General features: G+C 38.6%; 2 protein-coding genes across 6 annotated transcripts in view; both read left to right on the forward strand.

Annotated features, from left to right (window-relative positions):
* Nucleotides 1–13,954, forward strand: part of LOC133648431 (visual system homeobox 2-like) — a 33,200-nt gene extending 19,246 nt beyond the window's left edge. For all 4 annotated transcript variants that reach the window (XM_062044513.1, XM_062044511.1, XM_062044514.1 and 1 more), the window contains 4 exons: nt 13–103; nt 918–1,041; nt 2,272–2,452; nt 13,381–13,954. In XM_062044513.1, coding sequence (XP_061900497.1) covers nt 13–103; nt 918–1,041; nt 2,272–2,452; nt 13,381–13,670 — 686 coding nt within the window. In that variant the 3' untranslated portion in view covers nt 13,671–13,954. The remainder of the gene's footprint in view (nt 1–12; nt 104–917; nt 1,042–2,271; nt 2,453–13,380) is intronic.
* Nucleotides 13,955–13,986: 32 nt separating this feature from the next.
* The window catches only part of acss1 (acyl-CoA synthetase short chain family member 1), a 37,295-nt gene continuing 29,116 nt past the window's right edge, over nt 13,987–22,165 (forward strand). For both annotated transcript variants that reach the window (XM_062044510.1, XM_062044509.1), the window contains exons 1-3: nt 13,987–14,443; nt 14,531–14,627; nt 14,702–14,901. In XM_062044510.1, the coding sequence (XP_061900494.1) occupies nt 14,146–14,443; nt 14,531–14,627; nt 14,702–14,901 (595 nt within the window). In that variant the 5' untranslated portion in view covers nt 13,987–14,145. The remainder of the gene's footprint in view (nt 14,444–14,530; nt 14,628–14,701; nt 14,902–22,165) is intronic.

Raw genomic sequence — 22,165 nt, forward strand, 5'->3', positions numbered from 1 at the left:
ATTCTTCCATAGAGTCCGATGACATGAGTCTGTCCCCTGGAGATAATAAGTTCTCAAAATCCTCTTTGAGCCAGAGCAAAAAAAGAAAGAAAAGACGACACAGGTAAAAATTCGATATTTATTTTTTGTATAAATGCATGTTTCACCTTTTCCCTGTATTTGATTGATTTATAATTTGTTCCTATTAATAAATATATAGGGCATTAATACGGATTAAGCCATCATCAATATTAATCGGATTTAAAAAAATGACGCAATTAACCAATGCAGTGCGAAATGGCTCAGAACGTTGGCAAAGCATTTCGTTGCGGTAGTGACAAGAGTGTACACCATTTCCAATTTCCATTTTATTTTTGTTTTTATTTCATTCGTTCAAGATGAAAACAAAAAATCCAAACAAAAATCAAAACAACCAAATGATGGATGATGAGTAACAAATGTTTGAATAAACAGCCTATAAGTGCAAAAAGGTGATTGAAGTAAAAATACCACATTAAAAACACATTATTTTGATAATTAATAAAGCAAAAAGAGTAACAGGTTTTCATTTGGATAAATGTTTATGGAAAAAATTTGTTAACACAATAAATAGTCCCTTTTTTCTTGCATCTCTTTGCTCAAGCAAAACAAATATGTAGAGTAAAAATTAATGTGTTATTTAATCGTGATGAATTTAAATAATCCACAGCAACCCTGTGTTGATCTAATTTGTTATTGTTTGACAGTACAAATAAACATGTTCAGAAATGTGTTTTTGCTAAATCCTTTTCTAAATCTAAATTTAGTGTGCATGATGGGGGAAAAAAAACTATTTACTCTCCAATTTTCCTATAATAGAAGGCGTGTTATTGAGTTATTTTTTGCCTATATTATTTTTAGATTTCTGAAAATGTTTCTGTTTGTGCGCCCATGCACAGGACTATTTTCACCTCTTACCAGCTGGAGGAGCTGGAGAAAGCCTTCAACGAGGCCCACTACCCGGACGTGTACGCCAGAGAGATGCTCTCCATGAAAACAGAGTTACCAGAGGACAGGATACAGGTGAGCCTTTTAAATCAGTCGCTTTATTTTGCACCAAGTGACAAAAGGTAGTAAATGCAATCTCAGCATCCGTCTCATCGGTGGAATTAGTTGATGATGGCCAACTTCTCTGACCCCAAAAATGAAAGCATAACTACACAGAAATTAATTAGCATGTAGGTCAGCAGGTGCATGGCTGCCACCCCTTCTTTTTTTTAATTTCCCGGGATATTTCGCCGCCTGTCTTCTATCATCGGGCCTGTGGAAATTAACTTATTTTTCAATCAGCCTCCCTGCCCTTGGGGTCACCTCTCTCTCTCACTCACTCACACACACACACACACACACACACACACACACACACACACACACACACACACACACACACACACACACACACACACACACACACACACAGGAGAGCTCACACTGCTGTCAAAAGCATGATTGCTCATCTGAGGCCCATCTTTTTATGAGATGGAGGTTATCATCGGATCTACCTGAATAGCTTCCCCGCTTCTCCGCTTTGATCGTTTTTAATCCCGTTTCTGCACCACACACACACACACACACACACACACACGCACACACACACACACACGCACACACACACGAGCATCCAGACAATCTCATTCCACCTCTCGGGCCATTTTATGATGCTCGTTTCGCCTCATCCATATTCACAAGCTTGCTGAAGCTATTACGAAGTCTGGCTCAGTTTAAAGAAAAATAAATAAATCAATCTCCGCACTGGAGGCAGAAGAAGAAGAAGAAGAAGAAGACTGTACATGTGTCACACATGTTGCTACAGATGGAACCCATGTTGTTTCATGTTTTGTATTTAGAATCCATTTTGTCTCATGCAAATAATCAGTTCCAGGGTCAAACTATCCCCATCGGTGTAAGGTGTTATCAAGTATCTTTTAACATCGATAACAGTGTAAAAATAAGCAAACTTCAGCGATTCTCTTCACATAAAGACTAACCCAGCTGGCTTGTTGTTATGTTTTGATGTCAACTTATTATACTGAGGAGACAGGACACGTGTACCATATTTTTGGCGCTAATTCCGGTTTCTTTGGTTGTTATCACCTTCTACTCAATTGCCCCCATTATAGGTTTCAGTGATAGCATTATAAAAATCCCTTGCAACATTACTCTTATTAGTCCACATCCTCGGTTTTCTATAGGTGTCCTTACTCTTTTTGCTAATTCGTACTATTGCTAACTCCCGCTCGTTTCTTTCGTCAGGTGTGGTTCCAGAACCGCAGGGCCAAGTGGCGGAAGCGGGAGAAGTGCTGGGGCCGCAGCAGCGTGATGGCGGAGTACGGCCTATACGGCGCCATGGTCCGACACTCCATCCCGCTGCCCGAGTCCATCCTCAAGTCCGCCAAGGAGGGCGTGACGGAGTCGTACGCCCCGTGGTTGTTAGGTGAGCGCGTTGTCGTTGTTGATGTGGATGAGAAAGGACGAGGATGATAAAAAGTGTACCGTAATGTGGTTGCCAATAGCACTTTGCTGAGATGCATTACAAGCACAACACAAATGACCCCAGAGCTGCAGCCATCCATTTTCTATCCTCTCAGCCTATATATCCCAGCTGACTTCAGGCGCACATATACAAACCATACACACTCACTTTCTTACCTATTGACAATTTAGAGCAGGGGTCGGGAACCTTTTTGGCTGGGAGAGCCATGAAAGCCAAATATTTAAAAATGTATTTCAGTGAGAGCCATATAATATTTTTTTTAACACTGAATACAACTAAATGCGTGCATTTTTAAGTAAGACCAACATTTTTAGAGTATAATAAGTCTCTCATTTTTTTTAATAACATTGTTATTCTGAAGCTAACCAATAATAAATAAAATACTTTTTACCATTAATGCGACTTCTTGAACAGGTGCGATAGAAAACGGATGGATGGATTAAAATGCATGAGAATGTTTTATTTTTTGAACGTTATGTTTAACACTGATTACCAGCGGAATGATTCAGTACTAATCCTGTTAAGTAATGTCAGCTAAGATTTATCTGAGAGCCAGATGCAGTCATGAAAAGAGCCACATCTGGCTCTAGAGCCATAGGTTCCCTACCCCTGATTTTGAGTCTTCAATTAAATACATTTCTACATGCAAACTCCACACAAAGATGTCCAAATGGAGATTCGAACCTCAATGTCCTGACTGTGGCCTACATGCTAACCACTATGCCATCGTGAACACAGAGATGTGTTTCGCAATTGTTGCTTTAACCGTCATACATTTTTTAAGCCTCATTTTAGGCTCCTAAACACTCTTGTCAGGTAAACAAACACACCATTCATCAATTATCCATCATTTTATGCAGATTGTTCATGCTATAAGGCAGGGTTCCCCAACACTTTTTCCACCAGGGACCGGTTTAATGTATGCATTACTTTCACGGACCAGCTTTCTACATGTGGCAGATAAAAACAGCAAAAAAATTATCCTTTGGCTACAATCTGGCACGTTAACATTTTATATGTCCATTAATGCAGTGGTCCCCAACCTTTTTGTAGCTGCGGACCGGTCAACGCTTGAAAATTTGTCCCACGGACCGGGTTGGGGGGGGCGGGTGAAATGTATAAAAAAAAAAAAAAAAATTCTTTTTTTTTTTCCCCCTAAAGAAATACAATCATGTGTGCTTATGGACTGTATCCCTGCAGACTTTATTGATCTATATTGATATATAATGTATATATTGTGTTTTTTATGTTGATTTAATTTAAATTAAAAAAATTTTTTTTTTTTTTAAATTTCTTGCGCGGCCGCGGACCGGTACCGGGCCGTGGCCCGGTGGTTGGGGACCACTGCATTAATGTGCATTGTCCCATGTACATATAACAAAGGAGTTGTAATACACATCTATTAACAAGCTTATTGGTGTTTAGTGGGACAGGCGAAAGTTAAGTTGGAGAAAATGCGGTAGTTCATAAATTAATGATTAAATTAACGTTTCTGTGTGGCCCGGTAGCAAATGCGTCACGTACCGGTCCGCGGACCGGTGGTTGGGGACCACTGTTATAAGGTATCGAGGGCCACATCGCAGTCATGGCTGCCCTCAGAGGGCCGCTTGTAACAGTGAATGTAAGAATATCAAAGTATAATCGCCTCATTATATTATTGCACGTACAAATTGATGGATAACTTGCTTTGAAATCGTAAGTCAAGGTGACAAGCAGATATTTAAGTATTTATTGTTATTTTTACAAACTATAATATGGTATATAATTAGGGGTGCTAACAAATGTTTTTTATCACACCAGAATCCCAAATTTTATTTATCTCGTAAATGGATTAATAATTTTCCCATCCGTCCATTTTCTACCGCTTATTCCCTTCGGGGTCGCGGGGGGCGCTGGAGCCTATCTCAGCTACATTTCAAAAATCTAATTTTTTATTTTTTAATTTATTTTTACAAATTATCTAAAAAAAACATTTTACTTACTTATATGTCATACATCAGCAACCAAAAGAAGGTTTTGTAACCTGTGAGCTGTTTTGTTAAGGTGTTATTATTATACCAAATAATACATTGCAAAAATCAGTTTGAATCGAGAATCGTGAATCGAATATCAATTATGAATCAAATCCTCACTCCAGGAATTGGAATCGAATGGCGAGATGCCCAAAGATTCACACCAATAACAATTGAATATTCGTTGCATGAGCAGATAATATCAAAGTTTCAAACATATGGAATTTCCTGATACATGTTTTTATGTCAAAATGGAAACAATGAAAACAATTAGTAGGAACGTTGAAGTATGCACATTATTTCCAGGCTTTCGCGGGCCACAAGAAATAACGTGTCGGGCTGGATCTGGCCCCCGGGACTTGAGTTTGACACAGATGCTATACGAGACCCAACATTTATAATCGTCTACAATCAACCTCCACCCATGTGCCACAATCATTAGGCATTTTGACAAGATCATGATTTGTACGCGTATTCTTAACTCCACGCTCTATAAACTGGGTTGCGATTTGGATTCAAGCATCCGGGGATGTGTGTTTACGTAAAATACGTGCAGAATTATTTTCTTTCAGGCCAAAAAAACCCCCACTACGTTTCTCGTTTACGGTACTTGTTGTTCTCACTTTAACAGTGGGAAAACCTTTTTTTTTCTGCATTTGCATAATAATTCTTCACAATAATAGTTGCCAGACAAATGTGCATACGCACAAAACACCTAATAATGCCAAAACACCACTTTTTTTTTCCATTAAGGGGTTGTTATTAACGTTTTGGATTGATCAAGAGCACTAACACTACAAACCCTGTTTCCATATGAGTTGGGAAATTGGGTTAGATGTAAATATGAACAGAATACAATGATTTGCAAATCATTTTCAACCCATATTCAGTTGAGTATGCTACAAAGACAACATATTTGATGTTCAAACTGATAAACATATATTTTTTTGCAAATAATCATTAACTTTAGAATTTGATGCCAGCAACATGTGACAAAGAAGTTGGGAAAGGTGGCAATAAATACTGATAAAGTTGAGGAATGCTCATCAAACACTTATTTGGAACATCCCACAGGTGAACAGGCAAATTGGGAACAGGTGGGTGCCATGATTGGGTATAAAAGTAGATTCCATGAAATGCTCAGTCATTCACAAACAAGGATGGGGCGAGGGTCACCACTTTGTCAACAAATGCATTAGCAAATTGTTGAACAGTTTAAAAAAAAACTTTCTCAACCAGCTATTGCAAGGAATTTAGGGATTTCACCATCTACGGTCCGTAATATCATCAAAGGGTTCAGAGAATCTGGAGAAATCACTGCACGTAAGCAGCTAAGCCCGTGAACTTCGATACCTCTGGCTGTACTGCATCAACAAGCTACATCAGTGTGTAAAGGATATCACCACATGGGCTCAGGAACACTTCAGGAACCCACTGTCAGTAACTACAGTTGGTCGCTACATCTGTAAGTGCAAGTTAAAACTCTCCTATGCAAGGCGAAAACCGTTTATCAACAACACCCAGAAACGCTGTCGGCTTCGCTGGGCCTGAGCTCATCTAAGATGGACTAATACAAAGTGGAAAAGTGTTCTGTGGTCTGACGAGTCCACATTTCAAATTGTTTTTGGAAACTGTGGACGTCGTGTCCTCCGGACCAAAGTGGAAAAGAACCATCCGGATTGTTATAGGCGCAAAGTTGAAAAGCCAGCATCTGTGATGGTATGGGGGTGTATTAGTGCCCAAGACATGGGTAACTTACACATCTTTGAAGGCGCCATTAATGCTGAAAGGTACATACAGGTTTTATGTTGCCATCCAAGCAACGTTACCATGGACGCCCCTGCTTATTTCAGCAAGACAATGCCAAGCCACGTGTTACATCAACGTGACTTCATAGTAAAAGAGTGCGGGTACTAGACTGACCTGCCTGTAGTCCAGACCTGTCTCCCATTGAAAATGTGTGGCGCATTATGAAGCCTAAAATACCACAACGGAGACCCCCGGACTGTTGAACAACTTAAGCTGTACATCAAGCAAGAATGGGAAAGAATTCCACCTGAGAAGCTTAAAAAATGTGTCTCCTCAGTTCTCAAACGTTTACTGAGTGTTGTTAAAAGGAAAGGCCATGTAACACAGTGGTGAACATGCCCTTTCCCAACTACTTTGGCATGTGTTGCAGCCATGAAATTCTAAGTTAATTATTATTTGCAAAAAAAAATAAAGTTTATGATTTTGAACATCAAATATTTAGTCTTTGTAGTGCATTCAATTGAATACGGGTTGAAAATGATTTGCAAATCATTGTATTCCGTTTATATTTACATCTAACACAATTTCCCAACTCATATGGAAACGGGGTTTGTACTTATAGTAACAGTGTAGTTTACAGAGAGGTAACTTCAGGTAATATAAAGCTCATCTTAGCTTGAGGTGGTTGATTAACACTCCCTGCACAAATGGGTGTGTACACTTAAAGCAGGTTTAGATTAAGCACCACAAGTAGGCCCGAATAGCTCTTATCATAGACTGTAGAGCAGTGTTTCGCCCGCCAAACAATATCTGATTCTCAGCTGTGGTCCGTATGGACAGCAGCAATATTCAGTTGTAATACACGTTCCCACCACTTGTGGCAGTAATGACAAGCTCACAGAGAAGTGTCTTAAGTGCAAAAAAATATGACTAAAGTGGCAAAGCTGTATTTTCTTTTGCACTTTAGTTCTATTGACAGTTTAGTTAAACAACATATTCTTTATTTAATTTTGTTTATTTATTTTAGCACAACATAAGTGTATGTAAATGTATGTTTCTTTTTATGCAGTATATTTGGATAGTCTTTATTTTTCTAATCAGCCAGACCTAAGCCTAATGTTTGTGTTAAGTAATTGATAATATTTGTGATTAACACATGGCTTCATATAGGGCTGGGCGATATATCGATATACTCGATATATCGCGGATTTGTCTCTGTGCGATATAGAAAATGACTATATCGTGATATTCGAGTATACATTCTCAGGCAGTTGCTTTTAGCTGTGGGGCATTAAACTGCATGCGTTTCTCACTCTTTCCTGTCTCTCCTTCTCACAGAGACTTAAAACAAGCGCACCTTCTTACATACGTCACATACTGTCACGTGAGCAACGTCACATGCTCCCGCGGAGAAGACAGGTAGCGACATCGTAACGTTATCTGTGATGATAACACCTAACAGTGTAATTTGAGTGGTAATACGAGAGAAAGAAGGTGCGAATCTGGTAACAAATGGAGGAATAATTAATTCCCAAGAAAAACAGCACGGGGTCCATCGTCTGACGGTGGTCTGTAGGGGTGTGGGGAAAAATTGATTCGAATTCAAATCACGATTCTCACGTTGTACGATTCAGTATTGATTCTCATTTTTCAAAAATCAATTTTTATTTTAATTTTATTTTATTTTTTTTAATTTTTTTAATTAATCAATCTAACAAAATAATACAAAGCAATACCATAACAATGCAATCCAATTCCAAAACAAAACCCAACCCAGCAACACTCAGAACAGCAATAAACCTAGTGGTTAGAGTGTACGCCCTGAGATCGGTAGGTTGTGAGTTCAAACCCCAGCCGAGTCATACCAAAGACTATAAAAAAAGGGACCCATTACCTCCCTGCTTGGCACTCAGCATCAAGGGTTGGAATTGGGGGTTAAATCACCAAAATGATTCCCGGGCGCGGCCACCGCTGCTGCTCACTGCTGCTCACTGCTCCCCTCACCTCCCAGGGGGTGATCAAGGGTGATGGGTCAAATGCAGAGAATAATTTCGCCACACCTAGTGTGTCATTGATACTTTAACTTAACTTAACAGAGCAATTGAGAGGAGACACAAACACGACACAGAACAATCCAAAAGTAGTGAAACAAAAATGAATATTATCAACAACAGTATCAATATTAGTTACAATTTCAGAAATTTTCAACAAAGCAGCGATTAAAAATCCCTCATTGACATTATCATTAGACATTTATAAAAATATATATATATATAAAAAAAAAGAACAATAGTGTCACAGTGGCTTACACTTGCATCCCATCTCATAAGCTTGACAACACACTGTGTCCAATATTTTCACAAAGATAAAATAAGTCATATTTATGGTTCATTTAATAGTTAAAACAAATTTACATTATTGCAAACAGTTGATAAAACATTGTCCTTTACAATTATAAAAGCTTTTTACAAAAATCTACTACTCTGCGAATCGGAAAAATATCGTTTTTGAATCGAGAATCGCGTTGAATCAAAACAAATCTATTTATAATCGAATCGTGACACCAAGAATCGATATTGAATCGAATCGAGGGACACCCAAAGATTCGCAGCCCTAGTGGTTTGGCTTCAAGCGGGAATATGTCTTTACATGTCAACATCTCCGTTCAATGCCACACCAACTAAATGCCAAAGCAACTATTTCCACATCAACACTGTAGGACATATACTATTTGATATGCAGCTCATTTTTATGTGACACTTATCGAAATATCTTGTGTGACATCATGCACAAAAGTGCGCTCTATTTGTTTTAAACTATTGTAGTGGCGTTCTGTACAAAAAGTGCACTTTAGTTTAGTGTTGTTTTGAAATGTCATCTTAGTGACATCATGCACAAAAGTGCACTTATAGCTTGTTTTAAAATGTCTCTGACAATCTTGCACTTTCTGTTTTGGAAATGACATGAATGTTTGTGCCACTGCTTAATAACTGTTTAATAAATACAGTTTTGCTAAATTGACTTAGTTGTGATTTCCCTCTCTGCATGAAAGTTTAAAATGAGCACATATTAATGCAGTATGAACAAGAATGTTTTAATGTAGACACATAGAATCATCATACTGCTGTGATTATATGCATCAAGTGTTCATTCAAGGCTAAGGCAAAATATTGAGATATATATTGTGTATCGCGATATGGCCAAAAATATCGAGATATTAAAAAAAGGCCATATCGCCCAGCCCTAGTTTCATATCATTTGACAAGTTGTAAGTTGTAAGAAGGTTGGATATAAGTAGATGAGGCAATTACTGAAGGAATTGCTTGTGAATGCTCCAATGCTGAAGTTGAACTGAAATGCTGACAGAATGTAGTGTGAATGTAAGAATAGTTTGGATGTTGGAATGGTTTGAATGTTGAAGAGTTTGAATTTCCAGGAGAACCGGAATTTGATTTGGAACTTGGGAAAGTGTTAGTTTGAATGTCCAGGATGAGTGGACTGTGTTAATATCGGAATGGTTTGAATAGGTTGAAAAATGTGGGAATTGTGCAACTTGGATAAATGTCCCATTCATTTCAATGGTAACATCTGGGAAATTTGGGAATTTTGGAAAAAGCGGGATTTAAAAAAAAAAGATTAATAGTATGAATGTTCTGAATGAATGGCTTGTGTTGGAATTTTTCAAAACGGTCAAGAAATGTTGAAGTATTAACATTTTTAATTGAGAAGTGGTATTATGGAATTCCATGAATTTCATGAAAACCAGTTAAAAAAATAACTTAGGTTTTTTGTCCTGATTAAGACGAATGTTTTGATGGGGAAAAGGTTGAAGTGGGTTGAAAAATGTGGAAGGAGTAAACGATAGAAAAAAGGGTTTGAAAAAACGGGAATTCTGGGAGTTCCTGGAATTTTTGTGGACTTAGAAAAATTATAGTCTGAATGTCCAGAATGAGTGGAATATTTTGAAAAGAATTATTTGAATCAGTTGAAAAATGTGGAAATGGTGCAAGTTTGAAAAATGGTCAATTCATTTTGAATGGGAAAAATGTCCCGGAAAATATGAAATTCTGGGAAATCTGGGAATTTTTTGAATTTGTCAAGGGAAAGCCTGTGATTCCCGAATAGCCTGAACAGTTTGAAGTTGGAACGGTTTAAATCGAAAGAAATTTTTTTAAAAAAAAAAGAAATTTTGGTGTAGAAAACCATAATTGTGTGAATGTTTTGCAGTATTCACACAACTATTGAATATAATTAAAATCAAGAGTAAGATTACTAATTCAGTGTTTATATTTGAGTGGGCCTCGGACTGGTTAGGAACGCCTGCTATAGAGGATGTTTACAATATGTCTTTAAAAACAACAGACTGCTCCTATCTTTGGATCATAGACAAACACAAAAGTAGCAAGAAACACGTCAAAAATAAATAAAGCAAAACATGTTGTAGACCAAAAATCACTTCATATTCTTTACTGCTCACTAGTGTTACCATATCTGAGTTATTGTGCAGAAATATGGGGAAACAACTACAAATGTGCGCTTTGTTAAAAAAAAAAAGATCAATTAGAATAATACATAATGTTGGATATAGAGAACATACAAACCCTTTATTTATTAAATCACAATTATTGAAATTCAACAATTTGGTGCAATTGCAAACAGCTAAAATGATGTACAAAGCAAACTATAACCTGCTACCCAAGAATGTACAACAATTCTTCTCAACAAAAGAGGAGAAATATAACCTTAGAGGAAAATCTAATTTAAAACATTTGTATGCACCTACAACACTTAAAACCTTTAGCATATCCGTATGTGGAATTAAATTATGGAATGGATTAACCAAAGAAATCAAACAAAGCACCAATATGATTCAGTCCCAAAGTACACAGAACGAGAATTATGACGAACATCTTGAACCCTTTTTTTTTTTTTTTTAATTGAGACAAAGATTATTTATGTATTTTTAATATTTGTTTGCTTACTATGGTATATTATTTATTTATTATTTATTTCTTCACTGTTCTTTTTACAGAGAACAAGGAAATGGGATAACATTGCTATGGCATGAAAAGGGGTAGGATTAAATAAGATCTGCTTCTTCCTACTCCTTTTCAAACGTGCTGTAATGAAACAGCTGGAATTGTGTGATGCATTACATTGTATCGTATGCATGTTCCAAATACACTGAACTGTCACCTTTTTGGTTATCATGCAGGTCAACTGCTCATTCTCACAAGAAACACGGTCGAGTCCACCGAGTGTTGACACGGTCGATAAAAGCCAGTCGTCAATACCGTGATAATCCCACTTCATTACGACAGATTAGACCAGATCTCCAAGCGTTTCTTGTGTCAATTGATTAGGTGAAATCTATAAGGCGCTCTCTAATTGATTAAGAAGAAGTCATTATCCATCCACTTGTGCAGTCTTCCACTTCAGCCTTGCATTTCAATGTCAACTGTGAGGATGTTCTAATGACCAAAAAACAACCTACAGTCGTGGTCAAAAGTTTACATACACTTGTAGAAATTATTGGAAACTCAAGACAGCCATGACATTAATTTCTTTACAACTCTTATTTTTTTGTGGTAGAGTGATTGGAGCACATACTTGTTAGTCACAAAAAATATTCATGGAGTTTGGTTCTTTTATGAATTTATTGTGGGTCTACTGAAAATGTGACCAAATGTGTTGGGTCAAAAGTATACATACAGCAATGTTGATATTTGGTTACATGTCCCTTGGCAAGTTTCACTGCAATAAGGCGCTTTTGGTAGCCATCCACAAGCTTCTGGCAAGCTTCTGGTTGAATTTTTGACCACTCCTCTTGACAAAATTGGTGCAGTTCAGCTAAATTTGTTGGTTTTCTGACATGGACTTGTTTCTTCAGGATTGTCCACACGTTTAAGTCAGGACTTTGGGAAGGCCATTCTAAAACCTTAATTCTAGCCTGATTTAGCCATTCCTTTACCACTTTTGACGTGTGTTTGGGATCATTGTCCTGTTGGAACACCCAACTGGGCCCATGACTCAACCTCCGGGCTGATTATTTTAGGTTGTCTTGAAGAATTTGGAGGTAATCCTCCTTTTTCATTGTCCCATTTACTCTCTGTAAAGCACCAGTTCCATTGGCAGCAAAACAGGCCCAGAGCATAATATTATCACCACCATGCTTGACGGTATGGATGGTGTTCCTAGGATTAAAGGCCTCACCTTTTCTCCTCCAAACATATTGCTGGGTATTGTGGCCAAACAGCTCAATTTTTGTTTCATCCGACCACAGAACTTTCCTCCAGAAGGTCTTATCTTTGTCCATGTGATGTCAAATGAAACAAAAATTGAGCTGTTTGGCCACAATACCCAGCATTATGTTTGGAGGAGAAAAGGTGAGGCCTTTAATCCCAGGAACACCACACCTATCATCAAGCATGGTGGTGGTAATGCTCTGGGCCTGTTTTGCTGCCAATGGAACTGGTGCTTTAAATGGGACAATGAAAAAGGAGGATTGCCTAAAATCATCAGCCCGGAGGTTGGGTCTTGGGCGTAGTTGGGTGTTCCAACAGGACAATGACCCCAAACACACGTCAAAAGTGGTAAAGGAATGGCTAAATCAGGCTAGAATTAAGGTTTTAGAATGGCCTTCCCAAAGTCCTGACTTAAACGTGTGGACAATGCTGAAGAAACAAGTCCATGTCAGAAAACCAACAAATTTAGCTGAACTGCACCAATTTTGTCAAGAGGAGTGGTCAAAAATTCAACCAGAAGCTTGTGGATGGCTACCAAAAGCGCCTTATTGCAGTGAAACTTGCCAAGGGACATGTAACCAAATATTAACATTGCTGTATGTATACTTTTGACCCAGCACTTTGGTCACATTTTCAGTAGACCCATAATAAATTCATAAAAGAACCAAACTTCATGAATGTTTTTTGTGACCAACAAGAATGTGCTCCAATCACTCTATCACAAGAAAATAAGAGTTGTAGAAATGATTGGAAACTCAAGACAGCCATGACATTATGTTCTTTACAAGTGTATGTAAACTTTTGATCGCGACTGTATGTAAAATGTATGTAAACTTTTGACCACGACTGTATTTCCATTCAGGTATGCACAAAAAGTCTGTGGAAACGTCACACAGTCCCCCGGACAAAAACACAGCGCCGCCGACACAGGAGAAGGCGGCGTTGGCGGCGGCGGACGCGGGGCCCGAGGAAAAGGAGAGGACAAACGGCGATACGTCTCCCATCACGAGGGATGAACTGCGGGTGAACAGTATCGCCGCGCTGAGAGCCAAGGCGCAGGAGCACAGTGCCAAGATGCTCGGCACCAGCAGGCCAAAGGCGGAGGCGGAGGACGGGTCGACGGAGGACGAGGCGGCGGACGTAGACGCCTGAGAACACTTCTCCGCAAGCAGGACGTGACATCTTTAATGTTATTTCTCAATCCTGCAGTTGTAGCTTTATAGCTGCAACAAAGAATCTGCCACAGGGACATAAAGCAGAGCTAGTCGTGACCTTTGACCTCCACGTGACTTGTGATCATCAAGCACAGTAGGACCCCCCCCCCACCCCCCCAGCCTCTTTCAGTGTGTGTACATATACTTGATCAAATGTATAATACTTCAATTGTATGTGTGTGTCTATGTATATATATATATGTCATTGCTGTCTGATTAAAATGGGATATTTAAAAAAGAAATATTTTGGTTGGAAAAAGGAGACAATTGCGCCGCCCTTGAACGCACCACACAAGCCCAGCCCCCCTCCCTCTTATGGAACTTCTTGAGTGCCGTAAAAAGAAAAAAAACAAGTACAGGGCGACGCCGAGCGCGCATATTTCTTCCTAGCCGGATTGATCTCCGCTTTCAAAATGTGGCTCTCCCACGGACGCGTTCAGGTGTCGTCACTCAGCCACCGGTTGTTGCGCGCGGTGCAGGGCCGGAGGAGGAAGAGCCACGCCGCGGCGTTCATGCCAGAGGCGGCGGGCTTCGAGGGCGTGCGGGACCGCGCGGGGCTGCAGCACTTCTCCGTGGCTCACGCGGAGAGCTTCTGGTCCCGCGTGGCGCGTCACCGGCTGGAGTGGATGAGCCCCTTCCACACCGTGCTGGACTGCGACCTGGAGCGCGGGAAAGTGAGGTGGTTCGAGGGCGGGAAGCTCAACGTGTCCGGTGAGTTTGTGGGGGGAAAGTAAAGTTCCTGTGACATTGAACGCACCACGCTTACTGTACAGTATGAACTGTTTTATCATGATGCAGTCAACTGCCTGGACCGCCACGCGCAGACTTGCCCGCAGAAGGTCGCCCTCATTTGGGAGCGTGATGAACCAGGGTCAGAGGTCAAGGTCACCTACAGGTCTGTCAGACAGATTTAGCCCCCCCCCCCCCGCCCTCCTTCCCCGTGACCAAGTGTTATTGTTGTTTCCACAGGCAGTTACTGGAGATGACCTGCCGCGCCGGCAACCTGTTGAGGCGGCGTGGCGTGAAAAAGGGCGATGCGGTCACCATCTACATGCCCCCCTGCCCGCTGGCCGTGGCGTCCATGTTGGCCTGCGCCAGAATAGGCGCCGTGCACAACGTGGTGTTTGCGGGCTTCAGTGCCCAGGCGCTGGCGGAGCGGATCAGAGACGGTGAGTGGCAGACGCACACTAATTCCAACCACGCCGTTTTAATTCATGCTCATTTCAATGGACGTTATATAATATTCTAGACCAGACCTGGGCAAGTTAAGGCTCGGGGCCCACATGGGGCCCGATAAATATTCCCAAATCATTGTTTTAGATCTTTAAGATGGAAACTGTAGCTGCCATTATGATGTGCAGTGATGTTATTAAATAACTAAGTCTTGAACTATACGAAGTATTTCCATGGTTGGAATCTGCGCTTTTGCATGATATACTAGTTACTATGGTAACCAGCTCAGTGGCCTTGTGGTTAGCGTGTCCGCCCTGAGATCGGTGGGTCGTGAGTTCAAACCCAGGCCGAGTCATACCAAAGACTATAAAAATGGGACCCTGCTTGACACTCAGCATCAAGGGTTGGAATTGGCGGTTAAATCACCTAAATGATTCCCGGGCGCGGCCACCGCTGCTGCTCACTGCTCCCCTCACCTCCCAGGGGGTGAACAAGAGCAAATGCAGAGGTTAATTTCACCACATCTAGTGTGTGTGTGTGTGTGTGTGTGTGTGTGACAATCATTGGTACTTTAACATTAACTATTTTAATCTAAGTCATAGCAGCTCAGACGAGGCACCAAGCAGTGTGGGTGGGGAGCGTTTCCACAGAGTGTTTCCAGAGCGGCCAGCCTGATATGCGGGTGTCAGGGACAGACGCGGAAGGAGATTTTTACAACAAAGTTCTAAAACTTAGTGATGTATCAGATTGTAGGTGGGTTTTTTTTTTTTACCTTTGTGTTCATATTTGTGGGTTATGGTAAATGGGTTATACTTGTATAGTGCTTTTCTACCTTCAAGGTACTCAAAGCGGTTTGAAGCTGGGGATCGAACCCGGAACGCTCAGGTTGCTGGCACGGCCACTGTCCCAACAGCGCCGCACCGTTGTATTTCGCGGTTTTTGTTGCACTTTTTTTGCGTTTTGCTTGATTGCCGATATGTGGATGGAGAGGGGGTGTGACGTTCATATGTTGTCAATATTCAGTGTTTTATCGTTCATAGTTAATATTGTAAATCCCACATTCTTTATTTTCATGTACATTCTGGGTGTCTCATTCAGTAAAAATGTGTTTTAATTCCATTCCGTTTTTTAAGGCGTTCTGTCATAACATTTTTAGCATTCAATCAGACATTGTGAGGTTTTCTGTTAGTGTTCCTAAAAATCAGATATACCGGCCCCCAGACACATTTTTTTGTCTAAATTTGGCCCCCCGAGGCAAAACAATTGCACAGGCCTGTTCTATAGTTATTATTGTATTATAACAGTTAACTTGTGTCTGTATTGTATTAATTAAAGTTAAAGTACCAATGATTGTCACACACACTAGGTGTGGTGAAATTTTTCCTCTGCATTTGACCCATCCCCTTGTTCACCCCCTGGGAGGTGAGGGGAGCAGTGAGCAGCAGCGGTGGCCGCGCCCGGGAATCAATTTTGGTGATTTAACCCCCAATTCCAACCCTTGATGCTGAGTGCCAAGCAGGGAGGTAATGGGTCCCATTTTTATAGTCTTTGGTATGACTCGGCCGGGGTTTGAACTCACAACCTACCGATCTCAGGGCGGACACTCTAACCGCTAGGGCACTGAGTAGGTTTTACCTGATATTGTACTCCGTAACCTTTTCTTTTTGTCACATTTCTGGTTTTATGGTTATTATCACCCTTTCCTCCATGGCAAGTGTGTCCAAAGTGCAGCCTGCAGTTTTTTTTGTATTTGCCCACCACTGCACATTGTAGAAATAAAGTTAAAACAAAAGGAAAAAAAGCACATTTAAAGAGAAAAAGCTAAAATGCGGATACTAATAACTAATAAGAATATAAAGCTTTGTCTTTGTTTATTTTCAGTGGCCCTTGCATCCTTTGATTATTGAGCTTGCAAAAGCAAAAAAAGTTCATTCTTTAGACGTTCTCCAATCAGAACTCTCATGAGATTTGCTGATGTCACACAGGATTATGGTTTGAACTCCCAAGTTGTTGATTGACTTGTGAGACCCCACTGTCGTACACCGTTTTCCTGTCAAGTGACTCGATGAAGACGATGGAAGTAGATTTGCTCGACATTTAGTCCACGTTTACACCTTGTAACACTGTCAAAAGAACTTTGTTGGCACCTGAACAACACATAAAGGAACATGGATGTCAGACCAGTTAATAATGTTCCTGAAGAAACACTACCTGCCTGCTTAAAGGGGAACTGCACTTTTTTGGAACCTTGTCTATCATTCACAATCCTTTCCATTTCAATTCACAGTTTCTTTTTGTATGCATTCTAACTTGTAAATAAAAGCTAGCAAAAGGTGGCCAACAATGCAGGTAACAGGGATTCGATTTTATTTGCCTTTAATGCGCTGTTAAAAAAAACCCTCTAACGTTTAATGTACGCGCTATAAGTATTAGGGCTGCAAATCTTTGGGTGTCCCACGATTCGATTCAATATCGATTCTTGGGGTCACGATTCGATTCAAAATCTTTTTTTTTTTTCCGATTCAACGCGATTCTCGATTCAAAAACGTTTTTTTTCCCGATTCAAAACAATTCTCTATTCATTCAATACATAGGATTTCAGCAGGATCTACCCCAGTCTGCTGACATGCAAGCAGAGTAGTAGATTTTTGTAAAAAGCTTTTATAATTGTAAAGGACAATGTTTTATCAACTGATTGCAATAATGTGAATTTGTTTTAACTATTAAAAGAACCAGAAATATGACTTATTTTATCTTTGTGAAAATATTGGACACAGTGTGTTGTCAAGCTTATGAGATGCGATGCAAGTGTAAGCCACTGTGACACTATTGTTCTTTTTTTTAAATTTTTTATAAATGTCTAATGATAATGTCAATGAGGGATTTTTAATCACTGCTATGTTGAAATTGTAACTAATATTGATACTGTTGTTGATAATATTCATTTTTGTTTCACTACTTTTGGTTTGTTCTGTGTCGTGTTTGTGTCTCCTCTCAATTGCTCTGTTTATTGCAGTTCTAAATGTTGCTGGTTTGGTTTTGGAATTGGATTGCATTGTTATGGTATTGCTGTGTATTGTTTTGTTGGATTGATTAATTTAATGCGTTAAAATGTAATATCGGAAATTATCGGTATCGTTTTTTTTATTATCTGTATCGGTTTTTTTTTGGTTTTTTTATTAAATCAACATAAAAAACACAAGATACACTTACAATTAGTGCACCAACCCAAAAAACCTCCCTCCCCCCATTTCTTTCTGTTATCAATATTCTGGTTCCTACATTATATATCAATATATATCAATATAGTCTGCAAGGGATACAGTCTGTAAGCACACATGATTGTGCATGCTGCTGGTCCACTAATAGTACTAACCTTTAACAGTTAATTTTACTCATTTTCATTAATTACTAGTTTCTATGTAACTGTTTTTATATTGTTTTACTTTCTTTTTTATTCAAGAAAATGTTTTTAATTTAGTTATCTTATTTTTTTTTTTTTTTTAAAAACTACCTTATCTTCACCATACATGGTTGTCCAAATTAGGCATAATAATGTGTTAATTCCACGACTGCATATATCGGTTGATATCGGTATCGGTTGATATCGGTATCGGTAATTAAAGAGTTGGACAATATCGGAATATCGGATATCGGCAAAAAGCCATTATCGGACATCCCTAGTTACAACCTTCTACTATTCAAGTGAGAGGGATGATTTATTCACAATTAACTTTTGCCAATTAAGAGGCGATGCAGCAGCTCACCAGCACAGTATGTCAACAGCTGCAGTAGCTTGTTACCGCTCAGTGACCGAGGTGCTGTGTTACTAAAAGTAGTTCCTCGACGTTAATACTTAAAACAACAATGTTGCTAATACTTCCAGTAGTTAATATTCAGATCACGGCACGTTAATGCAGTTTTTGGGTGTTTTTAGAGGGCTTTTTGGGTGCATTTGAGGACGTCTAGTACAGGGGTGTCAAACTAGTTTTCATTGAGGGCCACATCGCAGTAATGTCTGTCTTTAAAGGGACACTTTTTAAAATGTATTAAAATTATGCATGCAGGCAATAACCTGTGATCAATCAAAATTCAAATGTATCTGATTTTTTAAAAATACATAATTTGACAGCACTAATATAAATTTGAACCAGTAATCCTCTCATATTATTACATTATTGCCTACACACTTATTAGGTTTTTTCATGTTCAAATTAATGGATAAATCATACTTAAAAGTGACAAGCAAATATTTTTTATATTTACTAACATTTGTTTTAATACACTATAACAGGGGTCACCAACGCGGTGCCCGCGGACACCAGGTCGCCCGTAAGGACCAGATGAGTCGCCCGCGGGCCTGTTCTAAAAAAAAAAAAAAAAAACAATAAAAAAAAAACAATTATTATTATTTTTTTTTAAATTAAATCTACATAGAAAAAACACAAGATACACTTTCAATCAGTGCATCAACCCAAACAACCTCCCCCATGCACACTCATCCACACCCACTCACACAAAAGGGGTTATTTCTTTCTGCTACCAATATTCTGGTTCCCACAACATAGACAACACATCTGCAAGGGACACAGTCCCTGAAGCACACATGATTGTATAGGCTGCTGGTCCACTAACATTTTCATTAATTACTATTTTTTATGTAATTATTTTTATATTGTTTTACTTTCTTTTTTATCCAAGAAAATGTTTTTTATTTATTTATCTTATTTTATTTTATTTTTAAAAAAAGGGCCTTATCTTCAACAGACCAGTTTGTCAATGAAATTAGATTTGTTTAAAGGGTTTTTTAAACCAGGCCCAGTCCAGATAATGTCCAAGTAGGACTCAGCAACACACACCTTCATTCATGTACACAGAAAAAAATTAGGGAACACAACAGATTGCATATAATTTATAAACAAAATTACATTTTCAAAATAAGCATTTATGTACAGTCCAGATTATGTCCAGGTCACTCAAATTAGGGAACACAACAACAGATATCATATAATCTATAAACATAATTATACTTTCAAAATAAGCCTTTGAGGACTTCTCATCTTTTTTTTAAATGTTTTTTGGCATCATTATCGTTTTCAACCATGTAACTTTCTAAAGTTAGAAAATACTGAATAAATGTTTTAAAGAAAGTAATACTAAGTGAATATCTGTTTTTGGCCTTAAAAATAAACATTTTACCGAGTACTATAATTAAATTGACTAAATCATGATTGTCAATGAACTCTCCTAAAATAACAGAAACCACATTAAGCTTCATAACCAAACCAATCCTTAAACACATTTTTTCAACTTTCACCCAAAACAAAGACACAATATGACAATACCAAAACAAATGCAGGGTGGATTCAGGCTCCTGACAACAAAATCAGCAATCATCTGACTCTGTCATATTCCATAATTTTAACATTTTCCCTGTGGGTAAGAAGTTATAAATAATTTTAATTTGAAAATAACGATTTTGCACATCGATAGTGGTTTTATAGATTAGTTTGAATATGGCATCCCATGGCAACGGGCAGTCAAAAAAGTCCTCCCATTTTCCATTTGTGTTGTATGAGGCAGCCTTCAAAGATTTCTTTATTAAATAAAAAGTATATATTTTTCTATTTATTTTAGTTCCTTTTTGCCAACTAGAATTTCTTATTAGAGGTTTACAAACTAATAATGTAGTAGTTCCATAATTAATTATTTGTTTCCATCTTTTCCCAATTACTCCAGTTAGTTGATAAAATGAAAAGCTTGAGCAAGCATCACCATACATAGCTCTAAATTCATCATACTTCATAATTTTACCATTCTCATTGATAATATCATTGACAAAAATGATTCCTCTTTCAAACATATTTTTCCAAAAGAAAGGCTTTCCATCTATTACAATATTAGAGTTCATCCATATTAACTGCTGCAAAATATCGTCTCTTTTTTCTGGCACATAAAATTGAAAACACCACTATGAGTGGATTGTTGCCTTTATGAACCCCGCCATGTTTCCCAGCAGACTCTCTGGGAGGGGATCACTTGTAAAAAAGGATACAATTTCTTTTGATACAGTACATGTTTTTTGTCCAACAGGACATTTGTGTACCACTCAATGTTTAAATACATCTTTGGAACAATTGATGCTTTTAAAGACAGACACACAGCTTCAAGGTTGAGAAGTTTCAGGCCCCCATATTCATACTCTTTGTACAAAACCTTTCTTTTAATCTTTTCTGGTTTGCCGTTCCAGACAAAATCGAAGACCCTCCGCTCATAAATCTTAAAAAAGTTTTGTGATGGAGCTGGTAATGACAAAAACAAATAAATAAATTGAGGAATAATTAACGAGTTGGCAATAGACATTTTACCATACAAGGTTAGGGATTTCCCTTTCCATAATTGCATAATTTTGTCCAGCTTTCTTAGTCGATTATCATAATTTACTGAGCCTAGATCTTCCAGATTTTCTGGGACAACAACACCAAGTATGTTAACTGGTCCATCTGTCCACAAAACAGGCACTTTGCATTCCATTCGAAAGGACGTTCCCTTTAGATTTCCGATCCTTAACATTTTACATTTATCATAATTAAGCTTAAGGCCAGATTGCTGTGAAAATATGTCCAAAAGATTAAGAAGGTTCCGCAAACAATGAGGAAAAATCTTATCTTTGTGAATCAGCCTTTTCTGACATGAACTTCATCAAGAACAAACACAGAACACGCCTCACTGATGCACATCTGCAAGACTCACTCAGAGTTGCAGTGTCAAGTTACACACCAGAGTACAACTCACTAGTTAACAGCATGCAATGCCAGGCTTCCCACTAACTGACAAAGAAACAGATAACAGATTTGGTGTCCAGTTCAAAGTGTGACATGATTTAAAAATTTGAGAGTTTACTTTTGTATTTTACATGAGTTATTATTTGTACAAACGTGGTGCAAAGTAATTCATGATTTGTTAAAAAAATGTTAGTGGCTAGCTAGTTAAAATGGGATATTGTGATTTCACAAGACTGTCTTAGAAGTGATCATTTGAAAATGTTCAATTTGAAAAATGTGCACTTAGAGAAAATATAAAAATAAAGTGTTGCATATTGATATTTATCTGTTTCTATCAGAGGTGTGGACTTGAGTCACATGACTTGGACTCGAGTCAGACTCGAGTCATGAATTTGATGACTTTGGACTCGACTTGACAAATTGTAAAGAGACTTGCAACTCGACTTAGACTTTAACATCAATGACTTCTGACTTC

The sequence above is a fragment of the Entelurus aequoreus genome, linkage group LG04, assembly GCF_033978785.1.
Source record: "Entelurus aequoreus isolate RoL-2023_Sb linkage group LG04, RoL_Eaeq_v1.1, whole genome shotgun sequence".
NCBI lineage: Eukaryota > Metazoa > Chordata > Actinopteri > Syngnathiformes > Syngnathidae > Entelurus > Entelurus aequoreus.